General features: G+C 45.6%; 2 protein-coding genes across 3 annotated transcripts in view; one reads left to right on the forward strand and one right to left on the reverse strand.

The window, feature by feature from the left end:
* The window catches only part of LOC117761249 (nuclear receptor coactivator 3-like), a 32,410-nt gene extending 22,944 nt beyond the window's left edge, over nt 1-9,466 (forward strand). The window contains exons 10-23 of one of the 2 annotated variants that reach the window (XM_034584954.1): nt 864-1,011; nt 1,138-1,652; nt 1,764-2,743; nt 2,832-2,955; nt 3,124-3,360; nt 3,569-3,781; nt 3,895-4,012; nt 4,160-4,331; nt 4,847-5,227; nt 5,668-6,150; nt 6,260-6,527; nt 6,609-6,801; nt 7,066-7,324; nt 7,430-9,466. In XM_034584954.1, coding sequence (XP_034440845.1) covers nt 864-1,011; nt 1,138-1,652; nt 1,764-2,743; nt 2,832-2,955; nt 3,124-3,360; nt 3,569-3,781; nt 3,895-4,012; nt 4,160-4,331; nt 4,847-5,227; nt 5,668-6,150; nt 6,260-6,527; nt 6,609-6,801; nt 7,066-7,324; nt 7,430-7,441 — 4,103 coding nt within the window. In that variant the 3' untranslated portion in view covers nt 7,442-9,466. The remainder of the gene's footprint in view (nt 1-863; nt 1,012-1,137; nt 1,653-1,763; nt 2,744-2,831; nt 2,956-3,123; nt 3,361-3,568; nt 3,782-3,894; nt 4,013-4,159; nt 4,332-4,846; nt 5,228-5,667; nt 6,151-6,259; nt 6,528-6,608; nt 6,802-7,065; nt 7,325-7,429) is intronic. The other variant, XM_034584955.1, reaches the window with a different exon arrangement.
* A 2,876-nt stretch (nt 9,467-12,342) lies between these two features.
* On the reverse strand, nt 12,343-13,657 carry id1 (inhibitor of DNA binding 1, HLH protein). The gene is made up of 2 exons (XM_034584956.1): nt 13,163-13,657; nt 12,343-12,938 (listed from the first exon to the last, which is right to left on the reverse strand). Exons 1-2 carry the CDS (start codon nt 13,655-13,657, stop codon nt 12,903-12,905), a joined length of 531 nt encoding a protein of 176 aa, XP_034440847.1. The 3' UTR covers nt 12,343-12,902.
* Between the last annotated feature and the right edge of the window lie 1,967 nt (nt 13,658-15,624).

Raw genomic sequence — 15,624 nt, forward strand, 5'->3', positions numbered from 1 at the left:
GTGATCTATCTCACATGTGACTTTCTCTGTCACCGTCACTTAATCATTACCTAAAACAAAGGCTGAGGCATTTGGTGCTGTATTACAAGGTTTATGCAACAGCTTATTTCCTCAAACCCCTGACCCAGACATAGACACAGATATGATCTATTATAATAGAAAACAGGAAGTAAAGATTGATCATTGTTAAGAAAATCAGTACACAAGGAATCACCAGAACACAAACCACCTCATCAAAACTTATGTAATGTTTGACTTTGCCCTTTCGAAGTGAATAAGAGGCTTAAATGGTTTATGAGCAGTCATCAGTAAACTAGGAGATATTACAAGACATAATGTATAAGTACTCTTTACTTTATGGTGTATACTTCCAGAGATAACTATTCACTATTCAACTGTGCGTTCACATGCCCCTTATGGTTGTCTCACATATCCTGCGTCAGTTGTGCACGTCCTCAGAAAGTATGTGAACAATTTAGTTCACAAGGCTGCCCGTTATCTGCATGTATGTGAACGCATGGTTAGAAAGAAAGTGAATATCCCTACTAAGAGTTGGGTCATTCAGAGTTGAGTTCTTGTTTTAATAAAAAATCAACAGTTGGTGATTTTATAAGCAAATTAAAAAGATAAATCGAAAGAGGTGTATGTGACATTTGTTTATTGCAGTTACGGCCTCCAACATGTCAAGAAGTTGGTAATGTGTAAAAATTCAGCATCACAGATTGACACATGTTTAGCAAGTGTGTGCCCATAACTCTGGGAGCTCTTCTTTACCATTATCTTTTCATGTGGTTAGTGTTTATACTTTTTCCAATTGTCAGCTATTGATTGTGGGCTTGAAGTTTCAGTTTTTTCTTCTGCAGCTTTCCATAATGGCCACTCAGAGACCCCACTCTACCGCTTTTCACTCTCTGATGGCACCCCAGTCACAGCCCAGACTAGGAGTGACCTCTGCAGGAATCCCAACACCAATGAGCCACACTCTTTCTTGTCCACACACCTGCTACAAAGGTTCAAATGCTCCAACAATTACAACTATCACTATTTTTGACAAACTTGGGTGAATGTCTGACTGCATTGTACTGCCGCAACTTTGTTCTGTTTTTAACTATTGTTATTTCTCATATTTTCTTGAAGAGAGCAAAATGGTTATCGGGGAAACCAAGGCGGAACCATGAGGCCTCAAAGCATGGGTGTGAACAACCCCAACCAACAGATGAACATGGGCCCAGGAGGAGGCATGAACAGGGGCTATGGCATGGCTGACCAGGCCAACATGCCACACAGAGGAATGCCTCCATATGCTGGGGGCAACCGCATGAATCAGATTAATCCCATGCATCAGATGAACAACGTCGGTCAAATGAATTCCATGCATCCAGTTAACTCGATGAACCAAATGGGGCCCATGAATCAGATGGGCCACCATGGCATGCACCAGCAGCAGCAGCAGCACCAGCAGCAGCACCAACATCAACAGATGGGTCAGTTCCATGGAGGAGGAGGTGGACCTGGAGGCGGAGGGTATGGCATGGGAATGACCAGCCCCCCTCAGGCCAGTCCAGGGATTAACGGCCCCCCACACAATGTCATGGGCTCACCCAGAGTCCTAGGAAGCCCCAAGATGGCTGCTAGCCCCTTCTCTCCTGGTGGTAAGAACCAAATATTTTAATAAGATGTAGAAAAAACGCTTCTTAGATCAAATGTTTGCTAATATTTGTTTTATTCATGAGTTGCTTACATGCCTGTTTATACTGTTGCAGGTATGAACTCTCCCATGAGCTCCAGTCACCCTGGTCACCCTGGTAACTCTGGAGGGGGAGGCACCACCTTTTCCAGCAGCTCCTTGAATGCCCTCCAAGCCATTAGTGAGGGAGTGGGCAATCCGATGCCCTCCCCACTCACCTCTCCTCCCCCTCACAAACCTGACAGCTCCCCAAGCATCAACTCCACCAACCAGTCTTCAGGTGGACCGTGTAAACCTGGCCTCCCAGCCTACTCTGACTCTAAGAGCCCAGGCAGCTCATTGGGGGCTGGAGTAGAGCAGCAGTCGCAGCAGCACCCACACACCCCCACCAGCGAGGGGCCTCCTGACAAGCCAGACAGCCAGGTCAGCAGAGAGATGGGTCCGACCGGGGGAGAAACCGGTCGAAGGGTCCCTGACAGCAGATGTCACAAGAAACTTCTGCAACTCCTCACTTCCCCAACAGATGAGTTGGTGCCACCTAATCACACATCAAGCTCTGGACCCACCTCCTCGCCTGAGTCTAAAGATGGAACAGCAGGTGTCACCAGCCCCTCCTCTTCAACAGGAGTGTCCTCCTCTACAGGCGGAAATCATGGCGCTGTGTCCTCCTCTGGTGGCACAGGACATTTATCGAGTCAGTCGCTGCAGGAAAAGCACAAGATCCTCCACAAGCTCCTCCAGAACGGGAACACTCCTGATGATGTGGCTCGCATCACAGCCGAGGCCACTGGGAAGAGCAGCTTGGATTCAGAGCCTGGGCCTGCTGCCCCTGCAGGAGTTAGGGGGTCCGAATCCAAACAGGAGCAGCACAGCCCTAAGAAGGAGAAGCCTCACGCGCTCCTTCACTACCTCCTCAATAAAGATGACACAAAAGAAGGTGGAGATATCAAGCCAAAGCTGGAGGAGCTGGAGGGGAGAGGACCTCAGGGGGCAGGGGTTACCAGCTCTGATCCCCACTGCATGGAGGGAAAGGTCAAATTAGAGCCAACTGATGAGGTAAGATTTTTCCCCAAAATACAAACTTGTAAGTTTAAAATACCCAGCTGGACATTGTTCTCCAATCATTCCTGTGTCTCTTGTTCAGACGGAGACTCTGGAGACCATCCTTGGTGTCCCAAGGAACAACTCTGGCTTCTACCCTGAACCAGACTCCAGAGTAGGGAAGGAAGTGGGAAACAAACAAGGAAATCTTCCTGACAGTTTACATGGTAAGTCAGCCGGTAAAATCTAAGATATATGATCAGATGGATCACTTTGCTAATGTAGGTAGATGTGTTTTTAGGTCTTGCATGAGGTATCACACCGTGGACACATTGAATCATCTAACTAAATGGTTGAAGTTTTGTAACCTCACCTTGGTACTTTGTGTGTTTCAGAAGGGGAGAAAGGCCCCATACCGCCAGGTCAGCGTGCTGTCTATCAAAGAGCTTTGTCCGTGGATGCCAAGCCCATGGGTGCAGAGGGGCCAGTAGGAGGCGGGCTAGCTGTGAGAAGGAACGTCCCCTGTCCCACATTGGTCAAACAGGAGAATGTGGATGCTCCAATCCGACCTGGGGGTGTTCCCAATGGCTTTCCCGGAGGCATGGGAGTGTGTCCACCGCGAGGAAATCCAAGTAAGTTAAACATTTATTTCTTAGCATGCAAAAAACAAGCGTGTATTGACCTGGGCACCACCGATTAGACAGCATGGAGATGTTTGTTTACCCAGCACTTGCTTTTAAATGTTAAACCCACTATCTTTGAAAGTACAGAAGCTTGCAGTTTCCAGAAAATTGCTAAGCTTATTGAGGAAACGATGTAAATGGTCTGTGTGTTGATCAGGAGGAATGGGCAGAGGTATGGGAATGCCCCAGCGCCCTCCCATGGCAGGGCCAGGGGAGTGGGGGATGCCGAGGTCTAGCGTCAGCCCTACAATTGGACCAGGACACCCGGGCATGGGTCGCTCTGGCCCAATGGGAGGTCCCATGATGAACCGCTCCAACAGTGTACCTGGAAACACCAGGTCCATGCTGCAGCAGCAGCTCATGGATATGGGTATGTCACATATCTCCGTTGTTATACCTTAAGCTGTAACTAGTAATTGCTTGCTGCTTAACTTTTTGGCATTATATCCTGAAGTAAAGTAAATATCTGAATTGGATCTGCAGGTACCAATGAAGCCAGTATGAGCATGAGCCCGTTTCGTGGACATGGACCTCCGCCTCGGTCCCCCTCCTGGCCAGACTCTGCTATGGGAATGGACCGACCACAGATTAAAACAAACAGGTAAACCACTGGTTCCAATCCTCTCCCTCCTCATGTTTACCACATTTTAGACTCCAAGCTGGATTCAGAAGGTCACATTATTAATGTCTGTGATCACAGTCTCCTGTTCTTGACAGGATTTAACATCCTTAACATTTGCATGTTTAGGGACCAGTTTGCGCACCCCCTGCATGAGTTGCTGGGGCCCCGAACCAGCAGCGAAGGCCCGAGTGATGAGCGAGCACTTCTGGACCAGCTAGACTCTCTACTCAACACGGCTGATGTCAGTGCTCTGCAGGAGATAGACCGAGCCCTTGGCATCCCTGATATAGTCGGCAAGGTACTGCGCTCTACAGAGTACATTTTATGTTGCACACATTTTGTTCACAGGAGATGACAAGACATTACAAGTTGTGGCAGCAAGGGTCCAAATGAACTTCAAGGCTTCAGAAATTATATACATGTATTCAGTGATTATTGAAGATGGTTGAAAGTGTATACGTCAGTGTAAAATTAGAATAAGAGTCTTAGTGAGTGCGTGTTAAGAAAAGCAGAACTGCTAAGAAGCTCAGAGTCCAAAATCACTAAATATATAAAGATAAATTTATATCTGGTTTTCTGCTAATGACATGTGATTTGAATGTGGGTTCTTTATGTTGTAATAAGCCCCCTAGTATTTTGTAGCCTCTTATTTAGCAGATTTAGTACATGTGATTCTCATGTAGTTGTTTAATGTAGTGTACTGTATATGTGAGTTCTGTGTCTGTGCTCTACCCGTACCCAGCTATGTGTTCATTTTCCGTTCAGGTTTATTCTGTTTAAACAACCATTACATTTAACCCCTCTTTTCCCCAGACCAACAGACCTGAAGGTCACCCGCAGGATCCAGGCCGCGGTCCAGGTCGAGGTCCAGGTCGGGGTCAGTGCCCACCATCGGAGCCTTTCCCAGTGCCCCCAGAGTCATCCATAGGCATGGACAAAAAAGCCATGTATGGACAGGGCTACCCTGGCACCCCAGGCCCCCCCTCCGTGGGCATGCAAGCTGGTTACGGCGGCAACACAATGCAAGGCCAGTCTCCTGCAGGCTTCAACCCTATGATGAATCAGATGGGCCAAACAGGGAGCTTCCCAGGCATGGGGGGTATGGGCAACCCCCGTGCAAACATGATGAGACCTCGCATGATGGCCACCAAGCCTCTCCGACTGCAGCTACAGCAGAGGCTGCAAGGGCAGCAGGTGATAACACAGATAATATTCAGCCTAACAGTGACCCACTATATGGATATATAGAAAATAGCTCCTAGATACCTATCTAATAATTGTACAAATTTGTCTGTATGGGAAACACATATCTCAAGAACTGTTGATCTTATCGGCTTCACAGTTGACAGATGTATTGTACCAAGTACGTGCTGAGATGAAATTGCTGCGATTTGGACATGCTTTACAATCAATATTAATAAACTTTACATAAAAAGGCGATCAGCCGTTGTGTGGTAGTGGCAGCAGGGACTCATCAATGTAATTCACTTTGACGATCACGACGGCAGCGCATTTACAACAGCCCATTCCAAATAGGCAGGTTTAGAATGGGCACTGCACTTGTGAAATTAGTAGTAAACTTTAAAATAAGACACTGGTATAATGACAATTTTTTATACTGTCTCTTGTGGCAGTTTATGAACCAGACCCGACAAGGCATGAAGATGGAAAACATCCCAGGAGGAAATCCTGCCATGCGTCCAGGCATGCAGCCCGGCATGCAGCCCGGCATGCAGCCCGGCATGCAGCCCGGCATCCAACCCGGCATGCAACCCGGCATGCAACCCGGCATGCAACCCGGCATCCAACCTGGCATGCAACCCGGCATCCAACCCGGCATCCAACCCGGCATGCAACCTGGCATCCAACCCGGCATCCAACCTGGCATCCAACCCGGGATGCAACCCGGGATGCAACCCGGGATGCAACCCGGGATGCAACCTGGCATGCAACCTGGCATGCAACCCGGCATGCAACCCGGCATCCAACCCGGCATGCAACCCGGCATCCAACCCGGCATCCAACCCGGCATGCAACCCGGCATGCAACCCGGCATCCAACCCGGCATGCAACCCGGCATCCAACCCGGCATGCAAAATACAGGCATGGGTGGTCAGGTATGTAGTGAGCCCTTCCTCACATCCAATTTAGTTTGCATTCACTTGTCCCTTTTTAATAAAGCCCAACTGCAGAATTCAGGTCAGAGTATTGATGTTTATCCTGCAGCCTGGTTTCCTCAACGCTCAGATGATGGCTCAGCGCAGCAGAGAGATGATGACCATGCAGATGAGGAGGCAGCGGATGATGATGCTGATGCAGCAGCAGCAGCAGCAGCAACAGCAGCAGCAGCAGCAACAGCAGCAGGGGCAGGGAGCAGCAGGAGGCTTCAGCCCTCCTCCGAATGTCACTGCACCAGCAGGCATGGACCACCCCATGGGAGGACCCCCCTTAAACCAACCTGGACAGCAGGGCTTCAACTATGGAGGCAGCTATGGTGAGTTGATTGTGATAGTTGATTACTATTTCCACCTGGACATTCAAGTTTCACACTCGCGTGACTCTTTTGTACTTGCAGGGATGAACCAGCAGGGGGATCCATCTTTCATGGCTCCCGGTAGCAGCCCCCCAGGAAACGTGATGCAAGGACGAATGGGGGGCCCTCCTCAGAACACCATAACGCCAGGGATGCAGGGAAACCCACAGGGAGGGGCCATGTACCCATCTGGTGACATGAAGGGCTGGCCACAGGGCGGCATGCCTCGCAACAGGTATGTAACAGCAAACCTCTTCCAGCAATACGTTTCTACATTTGTGCAGAATACTCAAAAGAGGGGCTCAGTAGATTGTTTCTGAAACACTTTTCATCTTATCTTTTGAAATCCTCTTTATGTCCTGGTAGCCATCAATAAACCATATTAGAGCAGAGATGATAACCAGAAGTTTTTTTTTTTTTTGGTCAAAGTGTAGTCTTGCTAACTTTTCCAGGATTACCAACCCAAGCTTTAAAAGGGTATTTGTTTCTTCTCTTCCAGCTCATACTCGCAGCAACAATACCCCCAGCAAAGCAACCAGGGCCAGTTTGGACCCATGATGATGAACAACTCCATGGCTGGACCTGGGCCGGTCAGCGGGGCCGGGGCAGGACAGTTGGGCCAGATGCCGGGCCAGATGCCGGGCCAGATGCCGGGCCAGATGCCGGGCCAGATGCCGGGCCAGATGCAGGGCCAGATGCAGGGCCACATGGGCATGAACCCCATGGGAATGGGTAGAATGCCAATGGGACCTGATCAGGTTAGTAATACCTTTTTACGCATGGAAAAGATGTAGTGTTTAAATAAAAATGTTGAGTTTACAACATTGTTTACAACATCTCACTGTTTTTCACTGTCTCTGTAGAAGTATTGCTGAGGACCTGTGGATGGCAGCAGAAACCGGAGCCTTTCACCTGTAGCAAAGTGGCCCGGGCCACGAGAAGAGCTGGGCCGACACACACACAAACACACACACACAGTAGGAGTTCCCCTCCATAAAATGTAACGCAGGAGACTCAACACAACGCAGTGTTCATCCTGAAGGAAGTGGGCTACGAGGACGAGCCTGCATCAGGTTTCATCTCCAACTGAAGCCTCACAACCCTATTTAGGTTATGCACACACACACACAAAATATCTGTGTGTGTGTGTGTGTGTGTGTGTGTGTGTGTGTGTGTGTGTGTGTACGCATGAATGAGCTGCAGCTGTCGGGCAGTATTTAGCGTCACAGTCAGGCTGCAAAGAGGGACTACGGTACAACTGATTGTGGCCGCACTTTACCTGGAGGCTTCTGTGTGGAATAACGATCGATGCAATATTTCTTCATCATTAAGCCTTACTAGAGATTCAATGCCTTCACAACAATGGGTTTCTTCTCGGTTGTTTCTTTTTTATCCTTTGGATGCGCCTCATTCTTTAAGACGTTGGAAGCTCTAAGCACAGTTTTACTATGTTATGCAGATTGGAGCAATAACTCTCACCTCTATGCTTTAGACTGTATCTGAGCACCATCACCCCTCCTATGAGCAAACAAATGGTACTGCAGTATTAGATGTCTCAAATGTCCTCTGTGAACATGAATTGTAAATAATCTACAAAATATATCAAACATGTTTTTTAAAGGCCCATTATTGCACAGAGTATGAGACCTGGTTGTATTTTTGTGTCCCATATGCCAATCCGGATTTGGTTCATTAGCTTTTCTTTTTTTTTTTGCGGAGGCAAATATTGCAGGTGTGTTTGGGTTTTCCTTCCCTTGTCTTTATCTTGATGCTGTATTTTTAAATTTTCTGAAAAGTCATTTCATGTTTTAGCGAGGCACTTTTTAATTGTGATGAGGATCTGATGAGTTGAGGCTTTGAGCTTTCAGCTGTCAGAGGTTTTTATTGGAAGGGGGAGGAAATGAATTCTGTCAGGACTGTCCGTCAAATTATTTGTTGGTGTGTGCGCGTGCGTGTGAATTATACATGTTGAGAGGACCCGACTCTATTGACACAGTCACATTATGGTGGCTTGTCTTCCTTATAGGGACAAAAAGAAACACCCACATAATGAGGTAGGCTAGGGGATGTTAGGTTTGGGGTTAGGCAATAAGTAGTTAGAGTTAAGGTTAGTGTAAGTCTCCAGGAATTCATTATAAGTCAAAACTTATATGCTCTTCAAGTCATGAAGTTGTGTGTGTGTGTGTGTGTGTGTGTGTGTGTTGCGTGCGTTGCAGTGAAGACGGGAACACACAGCTCACCAACAGACCTCTGGTCCTTGCAGAGTTCTCTCTCCCTCCCACCAGCTCTGTGTCTGTGTCCAGTGTATTTTATTAGCAGCATCTTCTTTTGACTGTTATTCTCAGCTCGCTGAATCTACCTTCTCAACATGCGCAATCCAAAGATATTTTTCCACATCTCTGTATAGTTTCTGAGGTTTCTGGTGTACATTTTTTTATCATACGTGTCATGTTATTCTGATGGTAAATGGGTACATATCATGGATCTGTAATCACATATGACGGTTGTGTACTGCAAGCGTATCGGTGCAGTGCAAAGGACCAGACTGGTCCCAGCCCCACAGCAGAAGGTTTTTACATCCAGAGAGAAGAAAAGAGAAAGCATGTTTTGCTGTGAAAGAGAAATATTAATGGAATGAATTCAACTTAAAGACATATCAATATCTCCTATTTTTTGGGAAACAACTTCATTTTATGTGCATATTTTGTTACTTCAGGAAAAATGAACTTTGTAGAGTTTTGATGGAGTACAAAAAAGAGGTGAGCGACCCTTTGGTTTGTTTCTGTTTTTCTTTGTGTGGAGGTAAGATAAGCTGTCATTTTACAGGATGTATATTACAGATTTTTTTTCTTTTCTTTTGATGTTGATATTGATGTAAATACAAATTTCTATTTAAACACTCTTGACTCTGGTTCTCTTATTACACTCTGATTCTGAACAGTGATGCATGCATACAATTCACTCCATTCTCAGTCTGGTAACTGCATAGTGAAGGTGTATTGCACTGACATTATCATCAGTTTGATCAAACCAATCAGGATGAGGGCTGCAGGTTATTGGATGAAATGAAGGAATATCAAGTTCCATTTTTAGATCTAATTATCTTCCCTCAGAAAACTATTGCCCTCGACTTTCTGTTTTTAAAAATATTCAGGTTATTGTCACAGCCAATTTGCTAAGCTCCAAACAAATGTACACTAAACAGTGGTAGAACATGTATAAAAATACCTTATACTTTATATAAGGGAACAGAGATATTTAACTTGGGTACCACAGTGTAAAAATACAATGCAAATAAAAGATGTACAGATGTCCAATTAGCAGAATGTACTAAAATAATCACATCAAATTATCATTCATAACTTTTCGATTTGTTATTATTACAATACTGATCATCATCTGCAGCATTTCACTGTTGTTGCTGTTAGAGGTGGAGCTAGTTTGGTAGCTCCATCTAGTGGTTAACAAAGATAAACTAATATTACATAGTATTACCTCTGAAAAGCAGGTTATGTTTTCACCCTGGTCTGTCAGTCAGGAAACAGGATCACACACAATCAGCTGGACTGATTTTAACATTTTCACAGTTTGCCATGGAAATAATTGTAGATCTAGATGAAAAATAAGTGAACTGATATCTATGAGTGTGAAATTTGGTGCAGCTTGATTAAATTTAAGGTTGTAAAAAAACAAATTAAATTCTGTGATGTGACTAGATCGTTTTTATTCCTGATTTGTGTAAATCAAAGTAACGTAGTTGTTTTACAGTGCAGTACTAGTGTAACATGGACATACTTAAATAACTCAAGTACCAGTAAACAGAACAGTACTTAAATACAAAAGTTTGGAAACAATTTCGAACTAGATGACCAGAATCTGGGTTTATTGTCAAGTAGGTTTACACATAGATGAAATCTGGTGTTGGTGCATAAAGCATGAATATAAAAATATGGAAATACAAGCATAAATATAAAAGATATACGAAATAGCTTATATAATAGTTTGTGAACATTATAAACACAAAAAATGTACATTATTGACCATTGATATATACAATTTAATTGTATACAGTATATGTATAAATATACAAATATTAACAATAAATATTGATGGTATTATGTCGTCCCCATCACTTTATAGTATAAACTCTAATCTAGTATCACTTTTGCCAGGAGGGGGCGCTGTTGTCCACTGTCCTCTCCAACATATCTTCTGATTTACCCAGTCGCTGACACTGAGACTGCAATTCCTCCCACGGTCACAGGAGGGCGCCCAGCACCAGGGAAGGGAGTTTGCTTCATGTTTACACACCGAGGGATTAAAATAGTAACAACAATTTGGACTGAGGTGAATATAAAAAAACACTGAGTGGGTTTAATTGCGATACAGTGATAAAAACAAAGTGTAGTAATGGAGCACACACACGCTCACACACATACACGCACACGCACACACACATTATGGAGACCACAGCAGCCTGGCCTTCATTTTATCCACAGCTCCACCAGATTACGTAAGAGATGTGTGTATCTGCCAATATAGATAATTACATGTGATTAAGAATTCAGAGAACTATTATGATTTAACAGTGTGAAGGAAAACAATGAGGAGTGTTTGTGTGTGTGTGTGTGTGTGTGTGTGTGTGTGTGTGTGTTAACAGTCTTATTCCACAAAACTTATTAAGTTTTCTCTAAAAAATAACAAAGATGGAGTGTATATATATATATACATGTATATATATATATATATTAATAGCAATTTATAGCATAGGAGTGCAGTGTGGGAATCTGCAGCAGAGAGCAGCTCCCTCTCCCCCCTCCCCCCCTCCCTCCCTCTCTCTCTCTGTCTCTCTCTCTGTTTCTTGGCGTGGCTCCCGGCCCATCTGCGGCCTGGCCCGTGGATTACTGTTTGTTAATGTTTCAATCAGCTGTGTGTTGAGGAATGTGGAGCTATTTAACCTGAACTTCCCCAGGTGTGCCGAGGCGCCGCTCAGTCTGGGCCCCGCCGCCCTCCCCTGCCCTTGGCACAAAGCTATCACACAAACACAATCACACACTGGCCACGCCGGGGCTGCAGCTGTGCGCATCGCACCGCAGGGAAATGGGAAAAACATTGCACCAGGGAGACAGAATAAATCTTTGAGCGGATCGCCTCCGCCAAAGCAATTTAACCCCCGCAGCGCCGGCGCGGAGTCGGAATAACGCGCAGATTTACGCGCTAACATATTGGAACAGCGCGTTTAAATGGATGTTTAATGGAGGGGAAACCAACTTTTATCTGATTGATTTCATTTTTTCTTTCGCTTCCCAATAAACCACCTTTCGTCACTTCATTAAGTGTCAGTGAATCTGCCTGAAACAAGCAGAATATGAAACCCTCTTGTACTTTTAAACGTTATTTGTCATGATCTTGTAACCTGACTATTTAAAGGGAGACTTCCTCTTGTAATGTGATACGTTAATGACCCATAGAGAAGCAAATGACCACTTTAACTGGCTCTGAGCCTGTTTGACCACCAGCTTTGGTTTGCTGGTGGCTGAATGACTCAGTACTTTCTTCTAGGTGTGACACTTTTTTATAGTGAGAACCACCTCACATTCTCTCAGCTATAAGAAAAGCTTTTCAGATGAATGTGAGCCCAAGACTACGATTTATCACAATGGTAATAAGGTCATAACAGCCCATAATAACCACCCAAGTACCCTCACTCAAATCATACCCCCCCCAGGTATATAATGTGACCCACTCTCACACAAACACCATGACACAGAGAGGATTTCTTGTTGAAAAATAATTGTCTTGTTTTAATAAAAAAACAGCAATAAGGTACATTGTAAGAAAACAATATCTTCACATAATGAGGCATTGTAATATACAATACAGTTTGTCGCTCAGTAATCTGAGAAATTTATCTTTTTCAATTTTTTACAAAATGCTGAATATTCTACATGATTTTATACAAGATACAAAGAGCGTAACAGAAACATTAGCTTTCTTTAGAAACAATAAAACTCTACAAGCAACAAGCGAGGCAGTGGCTGCCCTCGGCTTGTCTTGGTCCCCCCGGGCTAACCCAGTCTATTTCTGGACACTAGCAGGTCCCCTCTCTTCTCTCAGGACCCTCGGATGAATCGAGAGCCGCGAGTGGCAGAGATCCTCGCCAACCGGAGGATGTCCACACATTGTATTTTTGTTCTAGCTTCTTGGGAGTTAGAAACGTCCCTACACAGTTCAAGGTTTTCTGTCGATGTGAAATGGAGAAGTCACATCAGGTATAGCCTTGTTCATTCTTGGCGGTGACCGCGGTGGAGTCACGGTGCGATTCTCCACGAGCCCTTAGCGGCACATGATCCTGTCATCTGAGCATCCATTCTGCGGGGAGACAAGAGGAGGAGGAGGGTTAGTTTATTTGCTTGGAGGGGGATACACAGCAGTCACACGGAAACCGGTGCGTAAAAGGAGCTTTTACGCATGGAACTGGTAACTTTTACGCACGCGTTGTGACGTTCCAAATATGCTACAGGGGTGCGTGCACCTCTGTGGAAATAACATGTGCTCTGAGGCGCATATAGCAGTATATTAGGAGAGATATTTACCTCCACTGCGATGCTAGCGAGCTCTGCGTTCAGCGTGGTCAGCGGTGTGCGGGCGACGCCGCTCGCCGTGAGCTGGCGGCTCTTCTCCGGCTCGTCTAGCTCGACCTGCAGGTCCCAGATGTAGTCGATGACGTGCTGCAGGATCTCAACTTTGCTCGCTTTCTTGTTCGTGGGCAGCGTGGGCACCAGCTCCTTGAGCTTGCTGTAGCAGTTGTTCATGTCCTGCAGGAAGACGCTCATCTGCTCGTCCAGCAGCGGGATCTTGCACTTGGCGATGGTCAAGCTCTGCTCGGACAGGCAGCGCACCATGTCCTCGCCGCCGACCTTGCTCTTCAGGGCGCAGGTAGATCCGACAACCTTCATCTTGATGCGTGTAAGTTTCCAAGGATTGTGATGCAGAAATAAAGAAGATGTTGGGAGATAGTCGAGCAACCAGGCTTCTCCTCCTCTTGGAAATGTGAGCAAGGGAATGTTGACAGTTAGCAACATCCACATGGGCAAACCTCCTCCTGTATATACCAGAGCAGGAGCCGGGGGGCGTGCACGAGTCCTCCTGTTTGAAGGCAGTGGGCCAATGAGATGGCTCCCTTTGTGTTGGCGGGTGGGTCCACAGCCGCGCTATCGCCCAATGGCCGCTCTCGCCTGGTTATCGGGATTTACAATCTGTTTGAGGGATGGCGTTACAAATGGAAACAAATGTGTGTCTTTTATGGGTAATATGTGGGAATCCAGCTGTCCATGGCTTGGGGACTCTGCAGGTGTAGATTGCCTGGGGACAGTCACGGGGTGGTGAATGCCTGCCCGGGTATGTGCTGTGAGAATGTGTGTGGGATGGGACGGGGCTGAATAGGATGAATGGTTAATGATAATGAGGCGACCACGGTGCCCTAGATTTAGCCTCTCACAATGGTGCAGATGTGCATGAGGATAGTACAGTGAAAACAAAGTGGAGACACGGGGGACAGAGGATGCTGGGAAAAAAAAAAAAGATATAAACTTTATCAGCTGAGATCAGTTCAAGATGATAAAAGTGAGTGCAGAGGGACGTGTGCAGGAATGCAGCTACACCGAGTTTACTGGGTTTATGAAATCAGGAGTTTAACAACATTACAACAAGAGGGTGAACTTCATTTCCTCGCCACTCTCTGACTCGGAGCTGTCTGAAGCTGTATTTTCTTTATTTCTGGAGGCACAGAGTCTCTTTCTCCTGCGCCTCTGCAGCTCCAGTGTGTGAAGCAGCTTCACGGATTCCTTCACATGTTTCTGCAGTGTGTGTGTGTGTGTGTGTGAGAGAGTGTGTGATGGCGTCTCTCTCTCTCGCTCTCTCTCTGAATCTTCCCCCCAGATTGTCCAAACAAGCCCGAGCAGACTGGCAGGCGCCAGCGCGGTGACGTCACCCATTCATCGGAGCCTTGACGCCTGTCAGCCTGGCGCCGCTCGGGCGGTCTCCATGGAGACGTCAAACAAGGAGGGCGCGCTCCTCCTTCACCTGCGAGCTGCGCGGGACCGAGTCCTGAGAACAAACCGGAGCTTTTCTCTTCTCTCTCGTTCATTTATCACCTTAAAGCAGCGGGATGGGATTACAACCCCGCACCTGCACTGACACTGTCAGCAGGTCAACAGGAGGAGAAGGAGGAGGAGGAGGAGGAGGAGGAGGAGGAGGAGGAGGAGGGCTCCGCATTATGTTGTCACTTCTTTTTAGAACTAAACAACTGTTGCATTCCTGCACAGCCGCTGTCACAACTGTATGACCCTGTGCTCACTGCAGGATAATACTGATTTACACTATAATATATTAAAACAACTTTAGTCTGATCCTTTATATGGGAAACCAACTCTGATCTCATTTATTTCATTTTGCATACACCAAAAATATAAATAAAATTATATTTTTCAGTAAAACTAAAGGAATCTGTTGCATTTTAACACTAAATAACTGTTGCATTCCTGCACAGCCGCCGTCACAACTGTATGACCCTGTGCTCCCTGCAGGATAATACTGATTTACACTATAATATATTCAAACTCATTTAATTTGATGTTTTATGGAGTAGAAAAAAACTTATTTATTTTTCAGTGATAAACAAAAAATAAACCATGTGATTTCTCTTTATATTCTTCAGTGACTGTGCTAAATCTAATTAAATCGGTTACATTCCTGCACACAGCCACTGTCACAACTGTATGACCCTGTTCTCACTGCAGGATAACACTGATTTAGACTATTTATATTGAGACACCAACAAATTAATGTTTTAAATTAAGGAGTAGGAATAAAACTTTTTATTTAATTTCATTTTTAATCTATAAACCACCCTAACTTCTCTTGAAATCTCTCAGTACATTTGCTAAATGCAAATAGATTAATTGACTTGTGACACTAAATAACTGTTGCATTCCTTCACACAGCCCACTTCACTATTTGCCCCTGTGGGTACAACAGGACAAAAATCTGTTTCCAT

Source organism: Hippoglossus hippoglossus, chromosome 5 (assembly GCF_009819705.1).
Source record: "Hippoglossus hippoglossus isolate fHipHip1 chromosome 5, fHipHip1.pri, whole genome shotgun sequence".
Taxonomy (NCBI): Eukaryota; Metazoa; Chordata; class Actinopteri; order Pleuronectiformes; family Pleuronectidae; genus Hippoglossus; species Hippoglossus hippoglossus.

Excerpts from the sequence above, each read along its gene's own strand:
- id1 (XM_034584956.1), bottom strand. The coding sequence starts at position 13,657 with ATGTGGATGTTGCTAACTGTCAACATTCCCTTGCTCACATTTCCAAGA. Across the intron at positions 12,939-13,162 it reads TCGCTAGCATCGCAGTGGAG|AATGGATGCTCAGATGACAG; the intron begins GTAAATATCTCT and ends GTCTCCCCGCAG.